The 23024-nt window shown below is 35.4% G+C and overlaps 1 protein-coding gene across 4 annotated transcripts in view; it reads left to right on the top strand.

Annotated features, from left to right (window-relative positions):
- SSBP2 (single stranded DNA binding protein 2) overlaps positions 1-23024 on the top strand; it is a 295259-nt gene that overhangs the window by 84069 nt on the left and 188166 nt on the right. For all 4 annotated transcript variants that reach the window (XM_056112616.1, XM_056112617.1, XM_056112614.1 and 1 more), the window contains exons 2-3: positions 6855-6927; positions 21605-21666. In XM_056112616.1, coding sequence (XP_055968591.1) covers positions 6855-6927; positions 21605-21666 — 135 coding nt within the window. The remainder of the gene's footprint in view (positions 1-6854; positions 6928-21604; positions 21667-23024) is intronic.

Genomic DNA, 23024 nt, shown 5'->3' on the forward strand with positions numbered 1-23024 from the left:
AATAAGAACTGCCCTCAGGCCTTCTTTTTTGGAAGAAGGCAAGGGCATGTTTGGCCCTACATTAAGTAGGTCATACTGGTTTTACTGCTTTGTTTCATTTTCCTGCTCCATAGTAGTTGGTCTTTCATCTGTCACCTAGAGTTTTTTTTATCCAGTATTAGCAACTCATATTTCTTTTTATTCAGTGTACATTGTATTTATTTTGAACATTTTAGTAAATATATTCAAGATTTGTTTTTTCTATCATGTGCATGTATCACATCTAATTATTCACCTTTCATTAGATATTTAGGTTGCCTGTTTTGCATGTTAAAATTTTGCCAGATAACATTCTAAATAGTTTGAATTTCCGATTGTTTCTTTAGAAAAGGTTTACTATTATTATTATATATTTTTTCTATTTGATTTTTTCTTTCCATTTATTTACTATGGGGGGGGGGCTATGGTGGGAGGGTCAAACTCAGAACTTCATACATGTGAGGAGTGCCCTCAACCACTGAGCTATATCTCTGCTCTTATTTTTAAATAGATGTTAAAATCACATGGGAAATAATCAAACCGGAGAATGTAATGCAGTAAAGACATGTTTCTCTTACCCAAAGCTCCCAATCCCTAGATAAATAGTCCTGCAGAAAGGGGACTGTTTGAATACACATGATGCTATCAAGATGAGCTACCTATGGAGTGATGTTAATGCTTCTAAATATGGAAAAGTCTGAAAGCTCTCAGTGTGGTAAAGATGGGAGTATATAACATAAGCTTGTGTACACATTTTTTTCATCTCACTTATTTACCTAATTGTAATATTTTCCTGAAAATATATGCCATTCATCCTTCCATATTATACTCATACAATCACAAAATATTTTAATGTTTTAGACTCTGTGGCACATTCATTGATAAAATTCAAAATACTGTTTATTTTGGGGGCCACATTTGGTGGTCCTCAGGGTTTATTCCTGGCTGTGCACTTATGGATCACTTCTGTGGGCTTGGGGGACTACATTGAGTGCCAAGGATTGACTCTGAGTTGACCATGTGCCAGACAAATGCCCTATTGTATTATCACTCCTGCCCTTCTAACTGCTGTTTTTTTTAATGCAGAATTTTTTATTATAACTACTAATATTATATTTCACACAGGTACAATAGTGTAGTGTATTTTACCCCATTGAAGAACATTTTGGGTTGCTTTTTATTTTTTATTAATGTAAGTCATGCCTTAGGTGAATATAATTTTATAGAATACAAATGAATTATAAGAATTGGCTTGTTTAAATGGCATATGTTTTTATAATTTTGGGGGATGGCATTTAAATTTTTTAATTTATTTTATTAAGACATTGTGGATTACAAAATTGTTCATAATAAAGTTGTTTCAGACATACAATGTTCCAACACCAATCACACCACCACTAATGTTTCCTATCCTCCACCAGTGATCCAAGATTCCCTGCTGTCCCAGCCTGTTACCTTGGCAACATGTAGATAATAATAAGGCCCTCCCGTTGATCGTCGATTTGCTCGAGCGGGCCCAGTAACGTCTCCATTGGAGACTTTGTTGTTATTGTGTCTGGCATATCGAATACTCTCGGTAGCTTGCCGGGGTCTCCGAGAGGGGCGGAGGAATCGAACTCGGGTCGGCCATGTTGGCCGCGTGTAAGGCGAACGCCCTACCCGCTGTGCTATCGCTCCAGCCCTTGGCAACATGCAACATGTAACAAATTTATTTTATATTCTTGCTCCAACAAAACTTTAATAAATGGCATTTAACTTATGCAAATACAAAAATTCAAATAATTTAATACAGTATAATATAGTGCCTATTCTCATTTATATAACTAAGTTTTAAACTGATCATCATGTTTTTCCTTTTATAAATGAAGGTTCCTCCCTCCTCTTCCTTCCCTGACAGGCATATAACAAATTTATTTCATATTACTTGCCCCACAAGAACTTTATTTTTATATTTTTCATTTATTATTTTTATAAAGTGAGTCACAATATTTGATTATGTTTAATTTTCGGACACCTATCCCACCACCATTACACCTTCCCACCACCATATTTTGGGTTTTCCATCCTGAACCCCAACCCATACCCCAAAGCAGAACTGAAATAATTTATTTTGTATTATTATGAATAAAGGACTGAAAATGCTCTAAAAAACTTTCCTTAGAGGAGAGTATGTGAAGATTGTTGTATTTCACCATTAAGCCTTTCAATGAGATTACTAATATGTTGTTAAGGGGTGAGCCTTGTGTGCTTTTATATATATATGTATGTATATATATATCTGTAAAAAATATTTCTTTCTAATATTGGTTGCCTTCTACTTTAAACCCCATCAAATGTGGTGCGCTACTTTTCGAGTATGAGTTGGTGTGAGTTATGAGATGCGGCTGCACGGTCCAAGGATAGGTTAGCTGTGGGTGAGGCTCGGCCCGAGTGGGTCCACAGAACTTTAAAAAATGGCAGATCAATGATCTGAATTAAATAAATTATCAGAAAATCATCAAAAGTCATTTTGTAATTATTAATTGCTATATGGTTTTAACAGTTTTTATCTAATAGAAGACAACTATATGCGCCATTAGAGTCATACTCAATGCCACATGGTGGGGATTTTCTTCTGTCTTTCCTTTAAAAAAGGAGCTCTCTTTAAAAAAATTTTTTTTAATTTTATAACTGTATTGAGTTATCAGTGTAATTGCAGAAATTCAGTATTCTAATACCAATCTCACCACTATTGCACCTTTCCACCATTATTATTTTCAATTTTCCCAACCACCCCTCAGCCTACCCATAGCAGGCCCTCAATAGTTTATTTTATTTTGATTTTTATAAATAATTTGCTAAAAGGATGATTAAAAACTGTTCTCTTGGAAGAAAATTATAAAGATTGTTGTATCTCACCATGGAGCCATTAAGCCCTTGTGTAAAAAATTACTAAAATGTTGTTATAAATTAAGCCTTCTGTGTTTATATTTTGTTAATCAAGAAGTTCTTATTGATGATTTCTTTAACTACTGTTTCAGCATCACTTTTGCCTTCCTGTTCTTCAGGAGCTCTGATGATTCTTATATTGTTACTCTTGAACTCAACCCATAGTGCTCTGGTATGCTGTTCATTTCTTTTCAGGTTAATTTTCACCTGCTGTTAATTTCTGCTGTTTCCTCAAAATTTCCTCTTCTCATCTTGGAACTTCTCAAACTTTTGCTCAACCTTTGTTTTTCTGCTGTTCAGAGCGTCTATTGACTTTTTAAAATACCACTTACCATGTTTTTCATTTCTGTCATTTCTGACTGTAGTTGGTTATTTTATTTTATTTTATTTTGACTCTTTCTGCTTTGCTGATTACCTGTGCTATCATTTTTTGGAATTCATTGAACATACTCATCATACTGTCACTAAAGACACTGAAGATTTACTGCTGTTATTTATGCCTTTGGTTCCTTTAAAATACATTTTATGACTAGGGGTTTGAATACTCTTCCTTAGCATTACTAACCATAGGTAGCTTTTCAGTTGCTATGATCTTTGTTCCATACCTTGTTCATTATTTAAGAGTTAAGATCTTCATACTTCGGCATGTCATTTTATTAAGGTATTTATATCTTAAGAATATTAGCATTTTATTATCCTATTTAATGTGGTTCCTATTTTCTTAACCCACTATTGGTTTTTTAAATTCATTTGAATTTTTGTGGGAGTAGTCAGAGTTTTAAGTTTTGCTATATACGTTTTCATTTTTTGGGGGGGTTACTTGGTGGTTCTCAGGGCTTTCCCTGGCTCTCAGCTCAGGGATTATACCTGGAGGGACTCATTGGACCATATTGGAGCCAGGGATTGGAATACAGGACTTGGGATACACTGGCTACAAGGCTAGTGACAAGTGCCTTATCCTCTATATTATACATCTGGTTCTATTTTACAATTTTTATGCACTTTTTATTCTCTTCTAACTATATACCTTTTACATAGCAAAACCTCTCCTATTTTTTTTGATTTTATGCAAAATAAAGTGTTGAGTAGTATATTCCTCTATTTATTTTGGGGAAGGGACCTTCAAAGGTGGGTAATGCTTTGGGAGTGGGCATGTAATGTCTGGGATCAAACTGGGGTTGGATACATATAAGGAATGTGTCCTAACCCTTGTACAATTTTTCTGACACTATAATTTTTTAATAGGTTAAACTATAGATCTGTCTGCATTCCATTTTACTGTTGAATTTGAATTCCTGAAGCCTAGTTGAAAGAGACTTGACTGTTAGAGTTGGAAACTGATAAAATTGGAAGTGTGAAAGTTTATCATTGTTGATTTTTCCACTCTCTCTTCCTGTGATACCTGTGGCATGCATCTTGTAGGTTTTAAAAGCAACGCAGTTGACTGATTTTTGGTTTTTTTCAGTTTTCTTTCATTTTTAACTTAGAACTATGCTCCCACTCTACCATGGTAAAAGCTTTTAGAGCTTAAGATGAAATAAGTGTCGCAAATATATATCAATTGTATAAGATGTAGTTTATATGATTTGGCTCCTTCTTTGGAATTGTTTCTTCTGGTGTTGTCAGCTTAATCAATGATAATGAGTTGAAAACCAGAATGAAATAAAATAATTTAAATATATATTTAACATTATATCTTTTTTTTTCCCTCTCCCTCTTCCTTACCTAGTTACCAGTGAAGTGTGCTCCTTGTACTGATTTTAAGAGTAAATAAGTAGGAATAGATACCCCTTGTAAGATGCTTCAGAAGATCTATTTAGGTGTTTTGGACACCTAACTAACTGCTTCCTCCCTTTTATTCAGTGCTCATTTCATTACTTTTTATTTTAGAATCTAGAGATTTATTTATTATTTATTCTATATCTAGAGATTGGCGATTTGCTTTAAGTTGTACTTTTAAAGATGAGTTCTTTTTGTTCCCTAATTAGTTAGGAAAAACATAGGGGATATATATTATCCCCTTAATATTGGAAAATAAGAAAGAAGTGGGGAATAGTGGGGAATGACCAGACTAGAACAATATTATGTTCTGGACTTGGCTGTTCTCGGTCTGTTTTCATCCCAGTAGGTCCAATATGGTGTCATTGCTTTATTTGGTACTTCTCACTTCAATCTTCTTGCTTGCTGAAACATCCTTTTTATTCAGCCTTTGACTTAGGACTGGGTTTTTTTTTAAATTTTGTATTCAATACAGATTTGGTTCTAGCTCCCCAATTTTATTAGTCACAAGAAATTCCCTGAGCTAATGTTTGTTCTTAGAAGAACTGCTTAGTAGGGCTACCAGCAGGCAATTTTGAAGCTTCACAATCTCTCCAGGAATAATACATAAATATTCCTCTTTTTAGAGTGTGTCATGTGATAATGTTGGGATAGGCAGTATATATGGAATATGTGTGTTTGCAGGGTGTATAATAAGAACTAATAGCAGAGTTGGTTGGTTGGTTCATTTGTACAAAATTTGTGCAGTCTAAGTTCTGTATCTAACGTGTGCTTTATAGATGAGACACACATTCTCAGGAAGATACTTCAGTGGAGAGTAGAATGTGTCAGGGTAAAAAATTTGTTGAGAATTAACAATGTGGGAAGTGTCATTTAACTTGAAGAAGTTGGAAGACGGTTCTAAATTACATACGTATACTCATTATCAGCACATACATTTCATCCATAAGTTACTTTATGAGATGCTTACTCTGTCTTGATGCTTATTAACTATGGGTAATTCTAATTTGAAGTGATTGGCAGCTTTGGAATGGGGGAAAAATGGACAGAGTGACTGAATTTGTACAGGCTTTTCCTTTTTATGACAAATGCTTAATGTTTTTGTGAAAATGAAGAAAATACTCATTTTTGCAAATGTCATCAATCTTTAACAATCAAAAATTTACTTGGCAAGAGAAGTGATGTAACTCTACAGAATTGTGGTTATTGTTACATTGTTTTGTTTACTATAAACCTGCTCAATATTGGTAAATATAGTGTAGCAGAAACTGAACTGTTGTGAGCCATCTGGGCAGCAGTCCAAGATATCATTAAAAATACTGCCTCAGACTAATTTGAGCTTATGAATAATATTTTGTTAACAGCTCAACTGAAATTCAACCACATGGTGTAGCGTAAAAATCCTGAGCCTACAAACTAATGAGGGTAGTATAAGTAGACACTGAATACTTAATAGTCTGTGTTTGAGTGATGCATTTTTTAACATTTAAATAATAGCACCCGCATGCTTAATATGATCAAATTTCTTTACTGCTTACATAAATGCTATGGTTAGCTGTTAACTTGAATGTCTCTTAAACTAAAATATTATTGGTTTAATGCTCAAACCTAAAGAATAAAGGAGAGATTGCTGAATAATTATTAAATGAACATTCTACGTTTTTGGCCTATAGCTAGAGTAAATGTTACCATAAATGATATTTATGGTAAATGTTAACATTTATCATAAAAATAATCGAAGGATATAGGTGTTGGAAAGGTCCAGTAAATAAATTAATTTTACTGATAAAAGGTAATCATTAGACTTTAAATATGCAATGAGGATTATGATTGTTAATTTATAAATACTTGATTATATAGGTGTGGCAAAGGGAATGAGGTTATGATTAATGAATTGCCCTAGATAGAACCTATACATTGGTGGTTACTGTCAAGAACATTCATATTTATCTTTTTCTTTTTGTGTAATTTCAACTAGTTTGTGTGGTTTCTGATAAAACTCTCCTTATAGGAAGGCTTAATTTTCTGTTGGTATGTACAGTATTTTTGTAATGAAAAGGATGATGTATTATTAAAAGTGTGAATTTTAAATATACCATGACTCAATAAGTATTTTATTCATCTTCCAGGTTAGCACTCTACGTATATGAATATCTGCTCCATGTAGGAGCTCAGAAATCAGCCCAAACATTTTTATCAGAGGTATGTTTTACATTTTCTGCTTTTTATTTTCTTACTTTATGTAAGTGAATGAAAAATAAGCTATTGTAATTATTTGGGAAATGATTATATTTTGCCTAGAACATGGTTAGTTGCACATACAGTCTTTGTACACTATTTATAAACACTTTTTGTATCTCCAAATGCAATTTCTATTCTGTAACCTCCTACTCAGTTTTCTAGCCAGTTTGTAGTGAGAAGTGAAAACCAATGTTCTCCTTTACAGAAATCATCAAGAAAGCAAATTTGCTTTCAAAAGAAAACTACAACCATATTTCTAATTCTAGCAGTATCTTATTTTTTGCATTACTCACAATTTTGGAATATATGTATTTCTTGTATTGGTAGTGGTGAACTGATGGCTGAATTTTATTAATCTTATTTCAGATAATTGTTTCTTCTTTTATTTTTCTCTTTTAGTGTTTTTTAAATGTTGAGTTGGGGCTTTCTTGCAATATTGTTTTCGTCTCTTATTTTAGTACTTTATGTAAGTGAATAAAAAATGTTAATACATAATAATAAGGAAGTCAGGAGGATTTTGTTGAGATCTGTTTTATGCCAAGTGTATCTTTTAAGATTCTTTAGCATATATCACCTCTAAATCTTAGAATTTTGTAAGAAATTTGTTAAGTTACATTTATTATTTCTGTTTTTTTTTATGGGAACAACAGTTTTCAGAGTTTATATCACCAAATGCACTGTTACTTGCGTAGTGTCTTGGGTTTTGGAAAAGAATGGAAACCTGTCTTTGCAAAGCCCCCGTTTTCCCTTCATGTCTGTGCTGAGCAGTGTGGTAGTCTCTAACCATATGTGGTTTTGGTCCCTTGATGTATGACCAACCCAGCTAAGTGCTGTGACTGATGTTCACATTGGAGTTGGATGATTTGGTATGAACAAAAGAAATATTAACATTCCAATAATTGAAACTTTTAAATCACTTGATAATATTTTTCATATATTGAGTAAAATAAAACTTAATCTTTAAAAGGTATGGTTTCTAAAATTTTTTAAATTCTATATGCATATCTCATATGTGCCTCCTGTTTCTGTCTCTTTGGCAGAGTATTGCTTGAGAGTATGTTGTTTTCAGTGCTCTCACTCATTTTCTACTTCCTACTTTGGAACATAACAGGCAACACCTTCATCCAGATGACCTACTTGGGATACAGCCTTCTTGAGATCTACTTGCTTTTCAAAGGAACCAATATGTGAACATGTAATTTCTTTTTCTTTTTTTTTTTATTTTCTGAGGAAGACATTTAATTTTTAAAAATTTTTTTTTAAATTCATGAATCATCATGAGATACAGTTATAGACTTACAAACTTTCGTGATTACATTTCAGTCATACAATGATTGAGTACCCACACCTCCACCACTACCCATTCTCTACCACCAATGTTCCCAGTATCTTTCCTGCCATCCGCCTTTCGCTACCCCCCCACCCCCGCCTCTGTGGCAGGCACAGCCCTTTTTACTCTCTCTCTTCTTTTGGGTTTTATGGTTTGCAATACAGGTATTAAGTGGCCATCAGCGAACATATAATTTCTTAATCTTTTGTCTAATAAGTATATGTGAACCATGAGTGTCTCCTTGCATAAAAGCAATTCAAGATATTTGCTTAGAATTGGTAAGAAGTCAGTTTTTTTGTTACAAAGACTAGAAGGACTATATTCAGTATAATTAAATTTTTATCATAAAATATTTAAAAATTAATATGAATTTTATTTCAAGGTTTATTCAAACCAAAACAGAAGTTTGTATATCTCTATCTCCTTAACCCATTAATCAATAGATTATGGACTGTGATTTTTCTAGGTTCTGTTTATTTATACTGCAGATTGAAATAGCAAAAAGATGCTGTAGTATTTGTATTTCTAATCACTGTCAACTGACAGTATATTAAGAGAAACTAAAACTAGTCATAGCTACTCAGTTTTTATTTTAATGCACTTGAAAACTTGAGCAAATCTGGTGGATGGATCTACTGATCTTGCTGAATGTTCAGGGGAGATTACATTTTCTTACCAACATTATAAGATGGCAGTGATTACTAAACTTAAAAAAGAAAAATATTGCTGATTTACTGAAGGAAGTTCAGAGATTGGAGCTAAAATGGGTTATATTGGTTGGTGACATTACTAGACACTGTACTCATATATACCATGGAGCACAATAGAAAATGTTTTTGTTTGCTTTTGAACCATCCCCTTTCTACTCAGGGCTCATTCAAGGCTCTACACTCAGGAATCACTCCTGGTGAGTTTGGGGGACCAGTTGGGGTCCTGGGATACAAGCCTGGGTCAGGCACGTTCCAGTTAGGCATCTTACCCACCTGTACTATCACTTTGATCCAGAAAATGGATATGAAAAATTTCTAGGACTGTTTGGTAGAAATGAAATTACAGTTTCAGAAGATTATCTACCCACTTTTTAAAAATCAGAATAATGGGTGAAATCATCTTATGATTTCATTTTCTTAGACTGCATTTGGAATATAAAACTGGACTTTTCTTGAAATGGCCAGTGTGGTTCAATTCCATAAAGAATTAGATGAGGACTGGAGAGATAGTTCAATGGGCTGAGAACATGTTTGTCATGTGAGTGGTCTGGGTATGAACCCTGCACCACATGATTCCATTAGCACTGCCAAGAGTAGCTCCTGAGCAGAGATAGGTCAACTATGAGCACTGCTGGGGGTGACCCTCAAACCAAGTAAATAAATGCAAATAAAAATAAGAATTAGCTGAATGAAAATAAGCTAAATGAAAATATCATCACCAAGAACACATAGTATTTCTGACTCTGGAGATGAGTTTGTGTGATTCTTAACTCCTCACTTTTTAGCTTGCCAAATTCTCAGTGGCACTGTGAGAAGGTAATCTCACTACCTGAGTGAATAATATAGGACCTGTTAAATAGGGGAATGGCTAAATCCAATGAGGTTTAATTTTACCATAATATTTAATGTTATGGTAAGTTAGATCTATTTGAGCTTGCATGGATATACTTTTAAAGCATTTTTTTATATAAGAAACAATCTATAATTCTCATTTACATGTTAGTCCTTGAGCATAAAGTAATACTTTGTGTTTTGTGGGTGCATATTTATGAATATAAAATTGCAATAAAAGGTCTATGGGACTATAGACTATGCTAAACTGGTTATCTCTGATAGTGGAATTTTTTAAATATTTTATTTAATTTTATTTTTTTAATTTTTTAAAAAATTTTTATTAGTGAGATACCATGAGGTACAGTTGTAGACTTACAAATTTTTATGCTTGGTTTTCAATTACACAATGATCAATTACCCATCCCTCCACCATTGCCCATTTCCCACCACGAGAGTGGGTTTTTTTTTTTTAGCTTTTTTTCTTTTTTGGTTTTGAGGCCACACTCAGTGATGCTCAGGGCCTGTTTCTGGCTCAGTGCTCAGAAGTCAGTACCTGCTGGCAGGTACTGTATGTGGTGCTAAAAATTGAGCCCTTATTGGTTGAATACAAGGCAAGTAAGTGCCTTATTTCCTGTGTGATCTCTTGGACTGGGAATGGGGATTTTAAAGAGATTTTCATTTTCAGAATCAAAGTCTGTAGATTTATGGTAGACAATTGCTGAGTACCCTTGAAGTTATAAACAATCCCAGTCAATTTTCAATCATTTACTATTCCTGACTCACAGTCTGAGGTTTTACACTATTAACTGCTTGTGCATGAATTTGCATATCCTGTGACTCCTGGGGGCCTGGAGTGATAGCACAGCGGTAGGGCATTTGCTTGCACACAGCCAACATGGTCGACCCGAGTTCAATTCCTCCGCCCCTCTTGGAGAGCCCGGCAAGCTACCGAGAATATCTCACCCGCAGAGTATCTCGCTCGCGCGGCAGAGCCTGGCAAGCTCCCCGTGACGTATTCGATATGCCAGACACAGTAACAACAAAGTCTCCAATGGAGACGTTACTGGGCCCACTCGAGCAAATCGATGAACATCGGGAGGGCCTTTACCTTTACCTTGTGACTCCTGGGACTTGGGCCATACATAAAGGTATTCACTGTCTAAATTCTCCTCTTTGTATCTATTTGACTAGCTTATAATTAGCATAATTAGCAGCTTTTTTTTTTTAGGAAGACTTTTTCTGTTGCTATTTTTTTTTATATAAAGACTTTTGCTCCTGTTCTAGAAGCTTTGCCTATTTTCTTGGCAAGGGAACTTCTGATGATTATTAGTTAAAAGATTAACATCCTAAGGTTTGTTTTCTGATCACAAGTAATATCAGCATGCATTACACTTATGCATGTACAGTAATTAAAGGAAAATGTAATTTTTTAGAGCTTTGTACCATTTTTATTTTTCTCTTAGTTTCATGTGGGGTTGGAAATTTAAGTTTTTCTTGTTTTAGAATGATTTCTTAAATATTTTGAGTAGTAGTATTATCTTGTTCAAATCCTTTTTAGTCAATCACTAGATTATTTTGCTAATTCATTGACCTTAATCAAGGAACTTGAAAATGAAGGAGAAATATTTGGGTTGGTACTGTGGTGAAAAGGAAAGGATTGAAGTGGCATCATTTCTTTTTTATCAGTTTCCTCTGTTCAATTGTAGTGAAATACTTCCGATGTTGGCTCTCTCTGCTAGACTGTATAAAGTCATGGATCATTGTGATGTTAATGATAACTTTGATCTTTTATTTGCATGGATTTGTTCTTATGTGTAAAGTTGTAAGAAGGTAGAAACAGAACTCTAGTCATCACCTGAACAAGTAAGACATGACTTGGCCTCCCTCTCTCAAGCACTTGCATTTAATATTTCTACTAGTGCACTTGACCTTGACCAAGACTAATCAATACCTTTTGTTATACACCAGAAAAATGGGACAATATTACCTAGTTAATTTTTTCTGATAAGAAATACCACTGGACTAACAGTTGAAATAGAAACACTTATTTAGCTTAGTTGTGTTAACTAGCTCATTGTTTCCTCTGATTCATAACAGATTTTAAACCACTGACTATGACCTGGGCTGGAGTGATAGCACAGCGGGTAGAGTATTTGCCTTGCATATGGCCTACCCGGGAGACCTGGGTTCGATTCCTGTGCCCCTTTTGGAGAGTCCGGCAAGCTACCGAGGGTATCTCGCCCATGGCAAAGCCTGGCAAGCTACCCGTGATGTATTCGATATGCCGAACACAGTAACAACAAGTCTCACAATGGAGACATTACTGGGCCCCCTTGAGCAAAGCGATGAACAACGGGAGGACAGGACAGGACAATGACTGTGACCTAAATAGAGTTCATATGACTTTTCATTTTATTATTCGAAAGGGAAAAAATTTAAATATTCTTTAAAAATAATTTCAATCTAGAGCTCTTTTGATGCTTAACTTTTTGGGTATCATTCACTATTTCACAATTGCAGACAGAATGATAAGAAATTGTCCAATTCTCTATTAATTTTTTGTTCTTTTGCAGTGAGTAGAAGCTACCCCTTTCTGGTTTTATTGTTTTATTATGCTAAGATCATTCCTACTCATTCATGAAACTTTGCATGATGGTCATGCCTCAAAATGAGAGTGTGTTTTTAACAAATAACATTGAGAATTAGAGTGATTTAGATTTTTTTCCTCTCTAAAATTGTTACATGTTTATAATATGTTAGTTGCTCTTATTTTCCATAGATAAGCCAGAAATAAAAGCTTAAGAACATCTAACCAATTACTTCTTGAAATTTTATGAGATAGTACAGAGGGTAAGATGCTGCTTAGTGTGTGGCTGACCCTGTTTTGGTTCCTGGTACTGCATATGGTTCCCTGAGCACCATCAATGGTCAACCTTGAGCATAGAGCCCTGAGCATAGCTGGGTAAGGCCCAAAACTTTACAACGAGCAGATTTTATAGAAATGCTAAGTTTAATACCATAGGCTCCAAAATTCTGGCTTTGCTTTATGCTTTACTTACATGAAGAGAGAAAATATTAATAAAATTAATAACCAGTTTCTTGAATTTTAATGTGAGACACTATGTACAGTGAATAAGAGCATTATATTTCGAGCCAGACTTTCTGGGTTCAACTCATTATTCTACATCCTATTTGCTTACTATTTTATTAAAATAGGAAAATAATTTAAATGATATTTAAAGTTGTACTGAGATTTAAATGAGTTAGTATATAGAAAATATTTGCATAAGGCCTTGCATGTCATAAGTATTTATAAGTGTTATCTAACAGATTCTCTATGAATTCTTTAATATGTAGTTTTTTCCTTTAGAATACACATGTAAATACATGTTTTAGGTATGTGTGAATGCTTTATATGTGTGTCACTTAGATGGCCCACAATTTTCCTACCTGAAGGGCTGTAATATCTTATTTACATAAATTGTCTAAAGTCCTCTATATATATATATAAAGATACATATATAAAGATATATGTATATATCTTTATTGTGGGCAGCAGTGAGAGGCTTATAATTTTCCTCCAGTAATTTGTTTCTACTAAATATTACAGTCCAGTGCTTTTTCTTAGAAGTAATTGCCTTTGTTTGGAATTTTCTGTTTCCCATGTAGCTTCAAATTCCAGTAACTCACTTTTCTTCTGTGTAACAGTATCACTGTCACTGTCACTGTCCTCCTGTTGTTCATCGATTAGCTCAAGCGGGCCCAGTAACGTCTCCATTGTGAGACTTGTTGTTACTGTGTTTGGCATATCGAATACGTCACAGGTAGTTTGCCAGACTTTGCTGCGCAGGGGAGATACTCTCTGTAGCTTGCCGGGCTCTTCGAGAGGGGCAGAAGAATCGAACTCAGGTCGGCCATGTTGGCTGCGTGCAAGGGAAATGCCCAACCCACTGTGCTATCGCTCCAACCCGTATAACAGTATAATGCTCCTAAAGACTGGGGGATAACTGGAGGCTAGGAAGCATTATGCAGTGCAGGCAACAGCATTAATTCAAACATTAGACACAATTATGTTTGAATTCTTTGGGATCCTTTGCCACAGAAACTTTATCTTGCTATTTCCTTGGGAGCTGCCTTTGCCTCCTGTCTTGTTGGCTCCTCCTGACCAATCTCACTTTCTTCTTTTGTGAATCCTCACACACCCCCTAAACTTGTTCATGAAGTACTATCAGCAACTCCTAAATTCTTGCTATTTTAATATGTAGAATATGAAATTTTACTTTCTTTCAAACTTTTCCTAGGGGACTTTGCATTTCTTCCCCCACACCCCAATAAAATAGTAATAGAAAGAGCTATCAAAAAGTTTTCCCTGTAAAGCTTCTGTAACCTTTAAGAGTACTTTTGCTCTACTTCCATAAGCAAAGCAGCTTGAACAAAACTTCTATTTAAAGAAAAATTTGTATGTTTATGGAAATGATCCATTATCTAATTCTGGCTTAGTAATGTTTCTACTAGCCACATATGACTCCTGGCTACCAGAAATGAGGCTAGTGCAACTGCGGAACTTTGAATTAAGTTAATTTTAGATGTGACTAGCATGTGGCTAGCAAGTACCAAACTTGACAAAGGAGTTTTGTATTGTCTCATCAAGGTGTGGTCAGGTTTCTTCCTCTTATACATTTACTAGCACTACATTTTTAAGTGGAAACTTAAAAATATTACTGAAATATGTTTGACCCAGGACTTCCTTCTTCTTGCTGTATTAAACATTTTAAACATATCAATCGTTTTAAAGTATGAAAGAATTTAAGAATACTCTGAAAAGTTTGGAGCCCTTGAACTTCAAGCTTGTCAGGCTGTAGGGGTAACTGTCTAAGTTGATCTGAACCATCTAAAGAGGTACCATGTTGACAAGGTAAGAACCGCCCAGAATGTGCTGCTGATATCCCGTACCTTCCCCCGCAAGCTGCGGTTGCTGAGGCTGTAGTCTGTAGCTCCTTCACTTCTCTCCTTCACCTACTTTTTGATATCTTGCTAGTGTCTCCTGATAGCAGAACTTATCAGGAGACCAACTAAAAAGGTAATTTTCATGATCTCAGCACCAAGTTTAGAATGTAGTGTCAAAGACTGTGTATGGGGCTGAAAGATGGTAGGTTATGATTAGCATGTCTTGCTGGGAGCAAATGATTATAAAATGTTAAGTGTGTATATATTTAATTATGTCATAATATATATGTAGGTATCATTTTTCTTTGTTTACATAAATGGCTGGAGCGATAGCACAGCCGTAGGGCGTTTGCCTTGCACGCAGCCAACATGGCCGACCCAAGTTTGATTCCTCCGCCCCTCTCGGAGAGCCTGGCAAGCTACCGAGAGTATCTCACCCGCACGGCAGAGCCTGGCAAGCTCCCCGTGACGTATTCGATATGCCAAACACAGTAACAACAAGTCTCATGATAGAGGCGTTACTGGGCCTGCTCGAGCAAATCGATGAACAACGGAAGGACCGTGTTTTTTTTTTTTTTGTATTGTGGTATAGCTGATGCATAAATGTATTTTGTTTTCAGTAATACAATGTAATAATTTGATACTTGATATACATTATGAAATGATCAGAAATTCAGTTAGCATCTGTCCCCATAGATAACAGTTTTGTTGAATCATGATGAGAACTTTTAAGAGACTTAAGGTCTACTCTCTTAGTCACTTTCAAATGTTATACACCTTCTGTATAGTATTATTAATGATGTCACTATGCTATGTACTATGCCCCCATGACAAAACAGGAAGCTGCTGACTTTTGATCTACAAACCTCCTTGGCCCTAATATAGTTTATTATAGCACTCTTCTATTGTTTCAGTTTGAGTTTGTAAATAATTTTATATTGATTTGTGAAATTTCATAGTCCACTTTTAAGACTAAAAGGGTTTTTTTATACTACAAAATGTGCCATGGTGCATTTCACTGGTTCTCTATTGATGGGCAGCTAGTTTTGCAGTTTTTGCAGTTATAAACAATGTTTTAATTCAAATTGTTTTATATAAATATTTGTACAATATGTACATATGTTATTTTGAATTACTATTTATAAGTTAGTATGTTTACCACTGCCATCATGCCTTTTGTTCATGATTCAATGTTTGGTTAACATTTATGTAGAAAGGCTGAAAACTATTCTCTTAAGAGAGAGAAACGGCATAATTACAGACAAAATCTTAAATGTGGAATATGGCAATAGGACGAGTCTTGGGATTTACATATACATTGTATTCTATTTTATTTTAATTTTTGCTTTTGGGGTCACACCCAGCGATGCACAGGGGTTACTTCTGACTCTGCACTCAGGAATTACCCCTGGCGGTGCTCGGGGGGGGGGGAGGGACCATATGGGATGCTGGGAATCAAACCAGGTCAGTTATGTGCTAGGCAAACTCCCTACCCTCTGTGCTATCACTCCAACCCCATGTACATTGCATTGAAGATAACTTTTAGCTGGTTAATAATGAAAAGATGGGATGATTAAGCAGTCAAATCTCTAGGACTATGGAATATGCATTGAGGTTGGCAAAATGAAAGTAGGAAAACTAGAACAAAGAGAAAGAAATTGCATAAGTGCATTAGGCACCTAAACAAGCCCGAAGCCCATGAAAACAGGATGAGAGAAGTTTCCTCTTCATCAATAGCAGAGGAATTGTTTGTAAATTACTTTTGAGGGGCCGAAGTGATAGTCCAGCGGGTAGGGTGGTTGCCTTGCACATGGTCGACCCAAGTTCAATCCCCGGCATTCCATATGGTCCCCTGACCACCTCCAGGAGTGATTCCTGAGTGCAGAGTCAGGAACAACCCCTGAGTATCACTGGGTGTGACCCCAAAGGAAAAGAAAAAAAGACTTTTGACATTTAGAGGTAAGTTCTGGCAATTCCTCAGTGCCATCAATCTTTAATGCATGTTTGCTGTTATGAAAGAACATTGGGGCTGAAGAGATGGTACAGTGAGTAGGGCATTTGCCTTGTGCCCCGCTAACACAAGTTCAATCCCTGGCACCCCTTATGGAGACAGAGCCCAGTAGGATTGGTCCCTGAGAGCTGAGTCAGAAGTGTGACCTGAGCTCCCCTGGGTATGTCCAAAAAAGCGGGTAATCAACATATTACCTGCTTAGATAATTATGATTTATAAAGAGAAAAAATTATTTTGTTTTTACATTCGGGCCACACCCAGCTGTGCTCAGGGCTTACTTCTGACTTGTCATTCAGGGATCTTTCCTTGAGGGCTTGAGGGACGGCACAGGGTTCTGGTGATCAAACCCAGATTGGCTGCGTGCAAGGTGCGCACCCTACCCACGCTGCTCTATCAAGCGAGTCTGAAGAGAGAATATTCTCATAGTCTTTTTCAGAGACAGTAAGTTTGGTGTGGTTTCTTTAATTTGTATATACCTAAATATATGCATCAGGATCACTACATTTTTAAAACAGAAAAGTCTCATACTTTCTAGATACTCCAGTATTCCAAACTTCTAACTTAAAAAAAAAAACTAATCAATGTGCTCCTCTACCTATGTAGACTTATCTCCCATTTTTTAGTGACTGTACAATTTTCTATGCTATTCTGTAGTACGTCTAAAAATTTATTTTACTTTCACTATTGGCAATTCTCAGGTTGTTCTAGTTTTTCTTGTTTTTAATAATGCTGAAAAGAATATTCCTTGCTTTTCTATAATTGGGGTTCTATTTTTCTGAGTGTTATCTTCTACTTTCTATAAAAATGTAATTTTTTAGAATATTAATTTGAAAAAAAATGTTATTTGCTCTGGAAACTTATTCCTATGTGGTACCATTTCCTTTTTGGAAATACCCAAATCATTCATTGCTACTGATTCAGTGATTAGGATAGATTTTGTGTTAACTTCAGTATGATAGACCAAAAGTGCTAGTGGCTTCAGCCACAGATTTGCAATTTCAAAAGAGTAAGATGATCTGTACTCATTATGAATATAGAATATAATCACTGTCATTGTCACTGTTCTCCCATTGTTTATTGATTTGCTCGAGTGGGCACCAGTAATGTCTCCATTGTGAGACTTGTTACTATTTTTTGGCATAGCGAATACATCACGGATAGGTTGCCAGGCTCTGCCATGCTGGCAGAATACTCTCGGTAGCTTGCCGGGTTCTAAGGATGAAAAAGGTCATTTATATGAAGCACTTTGAGTTTCTCTAAATAATAGTAAGACACAATCCAGTTTAAAATACAAATGGACTACCTTCAGACTTTCTCTCCTAAATGGTCTCACTGTCACTGTCACTGTCCTCCCGTTGTTCATCGATTTGCTCGAGTGGGCCCAGTAACATTGTGAGACTTATTACTGTGTTTGACATATCAAATATGTCACGGGTAGCTTGCCAGGCTTTTCCGTGTGCCTAAATGGTCTACCAAATATAAATTGCATAGATATTTTCTTAGGGTACACCATCATCTGAAATAGCTGAGGATTGGTTGTGGAAGTGTAGGAGAGAGGTTGCTGAGTAACTGCTGTGTGGTGGAGACAGTTCACTAGACAGTGAATATGATCAACCTCTGGGGTCTGCTGTGAGATTGTGCATGCCACCAGCTCTTCCCTGAGACCTCACATATTCTTTTTGTTTTAATTGAAGCTTGTACAGTTTGCTTTAGTTTACAGTCATGTCATGTAAAGTCACAATGAATTAAGTTGTATGTAAGGATGCTACTTTTTAAAATTTAGTCATATTATTAGAATAATTTCAAAGATTAGGGATTTCAGTATTGAGGGGCATGTTTGGGAAATTCCATTCTTATTTCCTTTCAAGAAGATATCAACTAATGAAAGAAGTAAGAGAAAAGATTGAAAGATGAGATAAAGAATTTTTACTGAATCACAACTTTAGCAGGATATCAATTTTATTTTTAAAAGATTCACTTAGTACTATTCCTTATTTTTTTATGAATTTAGAAGATAAATATTTTATCAACTGAAATGTCAGTTTAAGAATAATATTATAAATGTAAATATTCTTTGTCTTACTATGTAGAAGAATTCAAATTAAGACCTGGCTTACTTCTATAGACCATGTTCTGGCTCATTGTGCATATTTAGTCTTCTCAACTTTTTTTAATAAGTTTTATTGGATCACTGTGAGATACAGTTACAAACTTGCGTTATTACATTTCAGTCCATACAATGCTCCAGCACCCATCCCTCCACCAGTGCACATTTTCCACCACCATTGTTCCCAGTGTCCTTTCCGCCACCCCCTCCCCATCCTACTCCCTGCCTCTTTGGCAGGTACAATCCTTCTAACTCTCTCTCTAATTTTGGGTGTTAAGATTTGCAATACAGGTACTAAGAGGCCATCATGTTTGGTCCTTGCTCTACTTTCAGCATACATCTCCCATCCTGAGTGATTCCTCCAATCATTATTTACTTAGTGGTTCCTTCTCCATCCGTCCCAACTGCCTATTCCCCCAGCACATGGGGCCCACTTCCAAACTGTGTTGTGATCCTCCTGGCCCTTATCTCCACTGTCCTTAGGTGTTAGTCTCATATTATGTTACTTTGTATTCCACAGATTAGTGGAGTCATTTTATGTCTGTCCCTCTCTTTTTGACTAATTTCACTTAGCATGATACTCTCCATGTCCACCCGTTTATATGCAAATTTCATGATTTCATCTCTTCTAACAGCTGCATTGTATAGATGTACCAGAGTTTCTTTAACCAGTTGTCTGTTTTGGGGTGGTGGAGTTTTTTTCCAGATTCTGGCTATTGTGAATAGTGCTGCAATAAACATACACATGCAGATACCATTTCTACTGCGGGTTTTTTCTTTTTTTTATCTCTGGGATATATTCTGAGAAATGGTATTGTTGAATCATATGGAAGCTCAATTTCTAGTTTTTGGAAGAATGTCAATATTATTTTCCAAAAAAGGCTGGGCCAGTCGGCGTTCCCACCAAAAATGAGAGTCCCTTTCTCCCTGCATCCCCACCAGCACTGGTTGTTTTTGTTCTTACTTACATGTGACAGTTTCTGTGGTGTAAGGGAATACCTCATTGTTGTTCTGATTTGCATCTTTCTGATGATTGGCAATGTAGAGCATTTTTTCATGTGCCTTTTGCCCATTTGAATTTCTTTTTTGAAGAAGTTTCTATTTATTTCTTCTCCCCATTTTTTGATGGAATTAGAGGTCTATTTCTTTGAAATATGTCAAGGGTATCCTTATAGGGAAGTCCTAGCAATTTTAAGTTCTTTAATTCTTGGAATTTCTCATTTTAGCTCTTTTAAAAATGACTGTCACATACTTTCTACTCTTCAGAAAATTTTTCTTCAATGTTTTCAGAGCCCAGTATTTGTCTATTTTAAGGGTTTTCAATGGTTTACATGTTTATACCTATAAACTCTAAAATGTGCTACCAGTTTAGTGGTTTTTAACTGTACTTCTTTTAAGCACAATAAAGTGCAATTGAGTTTTTCCAACATCTTCTTTAGAATTTTTTCCCTTTATTTTTAATTAAAAAATATAACTTCAGGATCAATTTTTGAGGTCTTATTGTAAAACATTAAAAATATTTTTGTAGTACGAATTCCTAATTTTGAGTCAGTGAAGTAGTACAGTGGGTAGGGCATTTGCTTTGCATGTGACAAACTGGATTTTGATTGCTGCCACCACATATGGTCACCCAGGCACCACTCTGTTCCTCAGAACATCAGCAGGTATGATGCCTGAGCCTCAGAACTTTTAAAAAATAAAAAATTTAAATTTAAAAATCAAGAATTTTAACTTCTTCCGTGTTTGTGGTGACAGAAAGAGAATTAATTTTTAAAAAATATCTTAGCAGTTGAGTAATCCTATTTTGCTGATTGGAGTGTTGTTAAATAGTTTTAAATTATTTATGCTAAAATATTAAACAGTGTTGTTACACAAAAAGATTGTTGGGTTTGAGGCCTTTCTGGAGCATGTTAAAATTATAACCATTCCTGTTTTCCTATTTTGTTTTTCTCTATAGATTATAGTATTTAACACCATTGACTTCTAGTATAAGTACATTCCTTCTTTCTTTTTTTGCCTAAATATGCGTGCAGCTTTTCTATTTATCATCTGTTTTTTTCCTGCTAACATAAAACCTTCTTTCTTCTCTTAATGCAAAGATTTTTATCTTTTGTTTTACAGCTATATAATGTCAACCACTCAACTTTCCAATTTCTGCATTTACTTCATAAAAAGCATTTAGTTACAACTTTTGATTTTAGAATATTTGATTTGGAGGAGATATTAACCTTGTTTGAAAAAAATTTTATAGTGAACTTGAACATACAAAATATTAAAAGAATGTAATGTTAATGTCATCATCCTTTTAAAACTTTTATTTTATGGAATACTCCTATAAAGAGCTTACTAGGAAATGTAATTTCTAAATCACAATTTATTAAACTCAGTCTCTTTCCAAGTAATGATAGCTGACTTTCAAATTTTAACTTTTTAACAATGGCATTTTGATGTACTTTAACATCCTGAAATGCCTTTTGAAATTCTGGCATATGGGAATAAATTTAGAATAACTTGGCCCTTTTTCTCACAGACTCTCCAATCAACAAATCATTATGTCAAACTGGAGTAAAAAAAGAAATATGTAAATAAGTAAAATCTCATATTATCTTATGTTTTTCACTGAGAAAATGTTGCTTTGTATTATGAATAGAAAAAATGTGTTGTTAGAAAGTATTTAACATCTCTTTTATTTGTTTTAGATAAGATGGGAAAAAAACATCACTTTGGGGGAACCACCAGGATTCTTACATTCTTGGTGGTGGTAAGTATCTTTTATTCCATTTTTGCTAAATTGACGATGCACTTCCATAGACTCCTCTATCCCTGTTTGTGATGTAATTCCTCTCTTTTATTCTTCTTTCCTTTCTGAAATTATTTTGAAAGTAGCATTAAAAAAAGACAAACCTCAAAACTAATACATTATTCAACTTAAAAATATTACTATTGAATAAAGGTGGGTGGAACTGTAAGTGTAATTCTGAATTAGTCAATTCAGATTTCTCTAACAAAATGCCACAGACTAGGGAGCTTTGAAAAAAATTAATGGACTGGAGAGATACTACAGGGACCGAGACCTTGCATGCAGCCAACCCCATTTCCTTCCCCGGCACCACTTATGGTCCCCTGAGCACCACAGGAGAGATTCCTGAGCACAGAGCCATAAGTAAGCCTGAGAACCACTGGGTGTGCCCCCCCTTCTCCCAAGACCAGTTTATTTTCTTACCATTTAGAAGTCTAAATATAAGTAGCTATTATGTGTTTCTTGTGAGAGTTCTTTTTCTGGTGTCTCATAGATGACTGACTTCTGACTGTATTCTCCATGGCACTCTGCAAACCTCATTCTAATACTTCTTCTAGAGGCACTAATCCTAACATGAGAGCCCCATCCTCATGATCTCATCTAGTGCTGACGATACTATAGGTGGTGGTTTGTGTCAATATTTAGAAGAGTATTAAAAAAAGGTTAAAGTTTTAAATAATTCTTTGGAAACTTAGAATAGAGCTGATTAGGAGCACACAAAAGCTGGTCAGACAGTATTGAAGACTCTCTGAGACAATGTTGAAGATACCTGAGCTTCTCATTTTCACTGTGCTACCAGTACACCCAGACATGTAAATTTCCTCTCGAAGCAAATGAGAGCCCAAGTATCTTCACAGAAAGACTGAGTTTAATTTTTTCCCCTTCTCCCTTTTATTTCTCTCCCCTTCCTACATTGCCTCCCCTCTCTCTCTCCTCTCCCTTCTTTCCCCCTCCCTTCCACTCTCCTTTCTTATACTAGAAGAGTTTCCTAATCAGTGCCTTATGCACTCACCTCTTAACATTTTACTTAAAAGAGAAATCAGAATATCTCTTCAAGTGTGATGTACCTAATTTCCTTGGCACATTACTTAATGCTCATTATCTTTGAAATCTCTATCATAAAAACATGCTTTTCTAGAAGTCCCATGATGAGTGCAACCGCACTTGGTCAGTTGTGGTTGTGGGTTTCCCTTGTTTGTCTTACATACAAAAGGCAGGAGCAGGTGCAGTCCCTTGGTTCAGAGTTGTTCCTGTATTTGGACAACGGTTTGTTATAGTTCAGCTTCATCATCATGCTGTTTTCCTAGGCATGATTATGT

Source organism: Sorex fumeus, unplaced genomic scaffold (assembly GCF_029834395.1).
Source record: "Sorex fumeus unplaced genomic scaffold, SorFum_2.1 ptg000018l, whole genome shotgun sequence".
NCBI classification, from domain to species: domain Eukaryota; kingdom Metazoa; phylum Chordata; class Mammalia; order Eulipotyphla; family Soricidae; genus Sorex; species Sorex fumeus.